The sequence below is a fragment of the Punica granatum genome, chromosome 6 (assembly GCF_007655135.1).
Source record: "Punica granatum isolate Tunisia-2019 chromosome 6, ASM765513v2, whole genome shotgun sequence".
Classification (NCBI taxonomy): Eukaryota; Viridiplantae; Streptophyta; class Magnoliopsida; order Myrtales; family Lythraceae; genus Punica; species Punica granatum.
The window spans coordinates 24,950,989-24,957,992 of record NC_045132.1 but is presented as its reverse complement, the minus strand read 5'-3'; the positions used below and the strand labels follow the sequence as shown (position 1 = coordinate 24,957,992).

Genomic DNA, 7,004 nt, shown 5'->3' with positions numbered 1-7,004 from the left:
CCAGAAGAGAGGCATGGTCCTAATTATCTGTTAGCACACGATAGATTCTCTGACACACAAGAACCTTTGCCCTAATTCTCCCAACTTTAAAAACGTGGGTTATCAAACGTTTGACTAATACAGATAATTCCATAATTTCCACATACAAGCTTGTGTTAATAAAAAATATTTTGGTTGTAGACGAGGCACATGCTTTATCTCTATAACCCGCACATGATCTAGCATATTACTATATCTAGTTTCAATTATATAATGGTTTTTCTTTTGGTGATATATATAATGCATAGCTTATTCTAGCTACATTGTATATTTTCGGTAAAAATGCATAGGCAATAAAAAGTACGTATATAGGTTATATATTATTCTACATATGGTATGACTCGTGTTACTCAGCTTAGGGGCTCACAAGTCATGTACATGTATCATGTATGTATATATGTGATTACCTATGGGATAGGTCATGTCCAGGGATATTCTACTTGTACTGTTCTAGCCGCATGCAAGTGAACTCATTAAGGGTTGAACTCGAGGGGCACCGATAATCTCATGATACTGGCAGTCCTTACATATTAATAGGAATTATCAGACATTTCCTATAATAGAACTCTGACAAATTCGAGCTCTGCAGTTGATGCTTTTTGTTTCCTCCCTGGCCCCTGCTGGTTTTTTTTTAATAGTTAAAATACATATATATGTACATGAATCTATAATGTATATATGTTCTTTAATTAATCTGTCAATATGTATCGATGAAAAGCATTATTTACTAGAGCAGTTGCAGTGAGTGGAAAAGTATAAATAGTTGATATATTTTGCATATATGTAATAATGTAAATATCATAGTCTCCGGGGAACAAAAATATCTTAGAAGGTGAATAAATGTCCATTATTGCAAAAGGTCATAACATGCATACACAATTCATGTACAATTCACACACATTATATCAAAGCAATTTTTATATGCTCAACTTGTGCATTTTTTATTTACATGAAGGGTTGTATTTTAATTTTATCAAAGATATTTTATTATATTTGTAGACCAGCTTGCCTCACTGGAGTTCACTAGTAGGGCACAGAAACAAAGATCTACGATTGCCCAATACAAGCTTCTAGTGAATGTAAAAATTGGACATGCATGCACTGGAAAAGACTTCCCTTTTTTTTCATTTTTTACTTTTTTACAGCCCCACCAATTCCTTTTATTTACAATATTTTGACTGGGTGCGAATACCAATTAAGTGGTCAACAGATTTCTACTTGGGAACCAAACTTAAAAATCCCTTCAATCTTCCAAAAATTTAATTTAAGGGGAAGTTTTTTTAATCAACAGAGAGAGCATTGGTGTGTAATATAGTATATGTATAAGCTTTACTGAAGTAATTCTTACTCTAACCTCGAGTCCTTTTATTATTTAATATGTCGGGGTTTTCAGGATAAAATATTGCATGTCCGTACAAATACATCTTTAACACATGCATGACTCGGGGATCTACGAATTTTGGCTGTTGCCCTATGACTGATTGACCAGGAGTGAGAAAATTAAAACTTACTCTATCGTATATTCACCCAAAAAAACTTACATTATCATATAACTTTACCCGTGCGGTCGAAGGCTCACATATTTTTTTCTATAGATATCATTACTTACGATTTTCATCATCATATCATATTATGATGGATATTCTTATTTTTTAAGTTCGAAAGAGGTAATTAATCAATTAATCAGTTTAAGTATATAATTATTTCATTTAGAATGATATATATATATATAATTAGTAAATGTAGTGGATATTTTTAGGGGGGAAAGAGAGAGAGAGAGAGAGAGAGGATGTGGGGAGTGTGGGAATGCTGGGCTTTGGGGAGTCATATGTTGAAGAGAACGAGAAGAGGTCGAGAGTTCCGATGAACACAAGTGGGGTCTGAAGTGAGAGAGGGATAGAGAGATACAGAGAGAGAATGTGTATGCAAACATATACTGTTGAATTCAATTCAATTCATTTTTTTTTTCCAGTTGGGATTGTGGGGGTTTTCTCAGTACAGAGACTGGTATAATTGGACCTTATCTTATAGTTTTCCACACACACTACAGCTAGCCAGTCTTATTGTTCTTGGCAGCAGAAAAAAATTCAATTTAGCTCAAACCAGCCAATCAACCATCAGGCCATTTGAACCCCATTTGACCAAATTAGTTGATTCTTAATTTAAGAATATATGTGTGCGTATATGATTGTTGTTATTCTTATTTCATCAATATTGTGTTCTTAATTTTATATTATGACAGGCTTTCATTGTATATCGAGAGACTAGTAAATCATTTCAATCGCTTTGTATTTTTGAACGGTATCCGAACCTTACTAATATTGTAAACGCTTCTTCTTATTAATGATATACTTTTGCTTAAAAAAAAAAAAGGAGAGACTAGTAACTCAAACTATATATATATATATATATATATGATGTACGAGGTGCTTTCTGATCTATTATAGTCACCGAACCTTCAAATTATATTCAATGAATTGAGAGTGCAAGAGCTGACTCATGTTCCTGTGCGTCGTGTTATATTGTGTATATTAAAAATGTTATGGTATTAATTAATTTATGACGACCCTGATCATTGTTAATACGTTCTGGAATACGTGAGCAGTAAGCACAGTCTGAACACGCAGAGCCGAAACGGCAGTGGAGAGAGAGAGAGAGAGAGAGAGAGAGAGAGAGAGAGGAGGAAGAAGAAGGACAATTTAAATAGGTCATCCCTGATGAAGTATCTTCTTTTTCAGCTTCCCTTCTTCTTCTTCCCCCCTTCCTTTCTCCTCTCCCATGTCCACACAGCCCCTTCCATCTCTCCCATAAGCTCAACAACTTAAGATCAGATATATCAGAGAGAAAGAGAGAGAGAGAGAGAGAGAGATAGCACTGTTGAAACCCTAAGTTGCCTGTACTTTCTTCCCTCTCCTATCAGTCTGTCATAAATTTTCTTGTTTCCTTCAAGCTATTATTGCATGTGTATATCTATATATAGATACTCATGAATATATATATATATGGTTATGGTCTGCTTAATTTCTTATCTTTTGGTTTTCTTTATCATTTCAGGTTTTTGACGTAGCTGGGAGTATCTGTAAATCGGCTTTTTCGTTGTAAAAGAACGGGAAAAAGGAAGAGAATATTGAGAAGATGGGCTCTGTGAATTCGAACAACTGGCTTTCGTTTCCTCTTTCGCCGAATCAGTCCTCTTTACAAGCAAATCTGCAGGCATCTCAGTCCCATCAGTTCTCATTAGGGTTAGTCAATGAACCCATGGACAGCCCTTTTCAAACCCAAGGTACAAATATATACATATATAGACACGCGCACACACACACACAAGAATCTCCCTCCACAAACCCTTTGTCATATATGTATTGAAGTTTAAAGACAAATCTACTTTTTGCTCCATACTGCCTTCAGTCGATTTCTTTACCGATATGTATACACGTGGTAGTTAGTTCTTTCATGTTTAGACTAACCATTAAACTTTGATTCTATTTACAAGTATATTCCAGAATAAGCTAATTTTATGTGGTTAACTTATCTCAGAATGGAACTTGATGGCGGCTCACGGGGGAGGCGAGGTCCCAAAGGTTGCAGATTTTCTGGGGGTCACCAAGTCGGCAGAGAACCAATCTTCTGATCTTGTGGCCCTGAATGATATTCAAACAAATGATTCTGACTACATGTTCTCGAACAGCAGCTTGGTGCCGGTGCAAAGCAGCATAGTGGCCACCTCAAGCAATTATGAGTACCCTGAGAATGTCGGCAATCTACAATCACTGACCTTGTCTATGGGCAGTGGCAGCAAGGGTTCTGCTTGTGAAACCAGCGGGGATAACACTAATAGTCCGAACACTGCTGAAAATGCTCCAAGAAGGACCTTGGACACGTTCGGACAAAGGACATCAATTTATCGTGGTGTGACTAGGTGATTAATCACGAACAATTTATTCTTATATCAAACCGGAGCTTCTATAAATCCATATGCATATATATATATATATATATATAATGGCGAGCGGAACTCAATTTTACAGGCATAGATGGACAGGGAGGTACGAGGCACATCTTTGGGACAACAGTTGTAGAAGAGAAGGACAATCAAGGAAAGGTCGACAAGGTAATGTAAACTAATGTTGCACTGATTAATCAGTTGAATTTTTCTCTACCTTATTAAGTACTAACTTAATTGTGCGTTATTATCTTGTGGTGCACGGATACATTATCCTTTCTACCAAATTTCTCGATGCCAGTTTACTTGGGTGAGCACCATTCTTTGCAAGCAATTTCATTTTCAATTTATAGACCTGTTTATAAGAAGAGGACATCGAACTAATAGTTTTTCCGTCGAGTTTTTGGCAGGCGGGTATGACAAGGAGGAGAAAGCTGCTAGGGCATACGATCTAGCTGCACTTAAATACTGGGGGACTTCTACCACCACCAATTTCCCCGTAAGTAAAATTTCATTACACAAGAAAAAAGAGGGAAAAAATTACGTAATTAGCATGAAAGCAACAAATAAATATTTGTGAATGAAATTATTTCTTTTCTCTAATTCAGGCGGAAATTGAATTTATCAAGGGAGAAACGATCTTTGAGATGGTAGTTGTACATGATCTTTTACAATAATTAGTTACTGCTAATTGCAGATTAGCAACTATGAGAAGGAACTAGAGGAAATGAAGCACATGACTAGACAGGAATTTGTGGCATCGATTCGAAGGTCTGAACTAACTCGTATCGTCCTATATAAGAATAGTCTTATGCTTTTTAAATACATACATACATTATATATATATATATATATATATATATTAAATTCCTCTTCACGGTACATATTGAATTTGCAATATTGAAGTGATATAATCAAATGGAATGTTATATTTATATAGTTATTGGGGGTTAACATATTTCAGGAAGAGCAGTGGCTTCTCTAGGGGTGCTTCCATGTATCGTGGAGTTACGAGGTATAAACTAAAATACTCTTAGTAATGTGCAGTTAAGTTGGTTAATGTTCGGTTTTGTGTCTCTTATCATCCTTTCGATGCTCCACCTTGAACAAATGATCCCTTTGAACAGGCATCACCAGCATGGTCGTTGGCAGGCGAGGATTGGAAGGGTTGCAGGAAATAAGGACCTTTATCTGGGAACTTTCAGTAAGTTGTTAATCATGAACTAAACTGTGGATATACACATACAAAGCTGCATCGTTTTGATTTTTTTAATTGGTCGGGACCACTGATTTTTTTTTTCAAGCGAGACAAGATCCCAATATCTGGATTTATGTTTCCTGTAACTTTTACTAATTAATAAGTTGAATTTGTATTCATCACTAATATAAATTTCTGTCTAGCTACAAAAGTACGTTCATGCATGAATAATTTCATGCATCCCATTCTAATTCATGAGATTATCCTATCGCAGGCACTGAGGAGGAAGCAGCTGAAGCCTATGACATTGCAGCGATAAAGTTCCGAGGCCCGAGTGCAGTAACCAACTTTGACATGAACCGCTACGACGTGAAGGCGATCCTCGAGAGCAACACGCTGCCAATAGGAGGCGGGGCTGCCAAGCGGCTCAAGGAGGCCCAGGCGATCGAGTCCTCCAGGCAGAGGGAGGAGATGATGGCTCTCAGCTCGAGCTTTGGTTACGGGTCGGGAACGGGATCAGGGGCGAGGCTTCACCATCAGGCTTACCCACTACTGCACCAATCTTATGAGAGCCCACAGCCTCTGTTGACCCTCCAGAACCCAGAGATAACCCAATACACCTCGCAGCAAGACCCGAACTCGTTTCACATCCATTCTGGGACTGCTTATAATTTGAACTACCCGTCGAGCCAAAGCCAGTACTATAGCAGCTACATTCAGAGCAACCCGGCCATATATCACGGGCTGATGAGCCATGTGGGTTCCTCATCTGTCATGGACACTAACAATACTGGAAGCTCCAGTGGGAGTTATAGTGGCGGTGGTGGTGGAAGTGGCGGTGGGTACTTTGGTGGCGGGCTAGGTTTGGCACCGAATACTGGTCCTGGGAACGGGGAGGAGCAACTGCCTATGGTTAAGGTCGATTATGATATGCAACAGCCAGCGGGCGGGTATGGGAGCTGGTCCACGGACTCCGTTCAGGGGTCAAACACCGGTGTGTTCACGATGTGGAACGACTAATAAGATGTCCGAATTCGGGGACTTCGTGCAGTGCTGACTCTATGATTGAATAACATGATCTATCAATGTCGATCTATAATATCTGACATGGAGAGTGTATCTGAAGGGGTGGCTCGAAGGGGTACGTAGGGGGGGCAGCTTAATTACTACAAAAGTCCTTTTTTCTTTTCTAATTTTATATTTAATCGTCTAAGCTACCTCTTTTACATTATTAATTAGGGTTTTGGTTTATGATTTTCCTGTGGAGGCATACTTTATTTAGGGAAGGGAATCATTTTCGGGAAATAAAAACTCACCCGACTCAAAAATAGCATTTGCATATGGGTTCCAACAAAAGCATGGACCCAAATTTTGTATACTGTTGATCCAAATTCAGTTTTGGATCCAAATGCTATATGATATCTAACTTAAGTTTGTCCATTGTCACTTTCTCCTCTTTATATTTATGTCTATATTGGCAGTATCATTCCAGTGATTTGCATAAATTACAACCGTTAGCATTCGATTTCGTTATATTAATCTCATAACCTCCTTTTAGCCGGGAAAAAAATTACTTTCACTTTCAATTTAAATAGTAGGAATCTTTTGTTACAATCTTTATCTATTTAATATTCATAGTTCAGGTAACTCTCGAGCTATCCATTCATAAAAGTTTAAGTTAATAATTTTTTTTAACGGAAAAAATTAAAAATATTTTTCTAAAATAAGTTGCTACAAATATTTTTGTAAGTTACAATTACATATATCTATACATTAAGGGCATGTTCGGTTCACATCTTATGGTATTCCATTTCCTACATATTC

General features: G+C 37.4%; 1 protein-coding gene across 1 annotated transcript; it reads left to right on the top strand.

The window, feature by feature from the left end:
* The first annotated feature begins 2,755 nt into the window (after nucleotides 1–2,755).
* On the top strand, nucleotides 2,756–6,620 carry LOC116210844 (AP2-like ethylene-responsive transcription factor PLT1). Its single transcript, XM_031544935.1, has 10 exons — nucleotides 2,756–2,935; nucleotides 3,094–3,322; nucleotides 3,577–3,958; nucleotides 4,068–4,150; nucleotides 4,284–4,292; nucleotides 4,393–4,481; nucleotides 4,680–4,753; nucleotides 4,947–4,997; nucleotides 5,110–5,186; nucleotides 5,455–6,620. The coding sequence occupies exons 2-10, from the start codon at nucleotides 3,175–3,177 to the stop codon at nucleotides 6,198–6,200; spliced, it is 1,659 nt and encodes a 552-aa protein (XP_031400795.1). The 5' UTR covers nucleotides 2,756–2,935; nucleotides 3,094–3,174; the 3' UTR covers nucleotides 6,201–6,620.
* The last annotated feature ends 384 nt before the right edge of the window (nucleotides 6,621–7,004 follow it).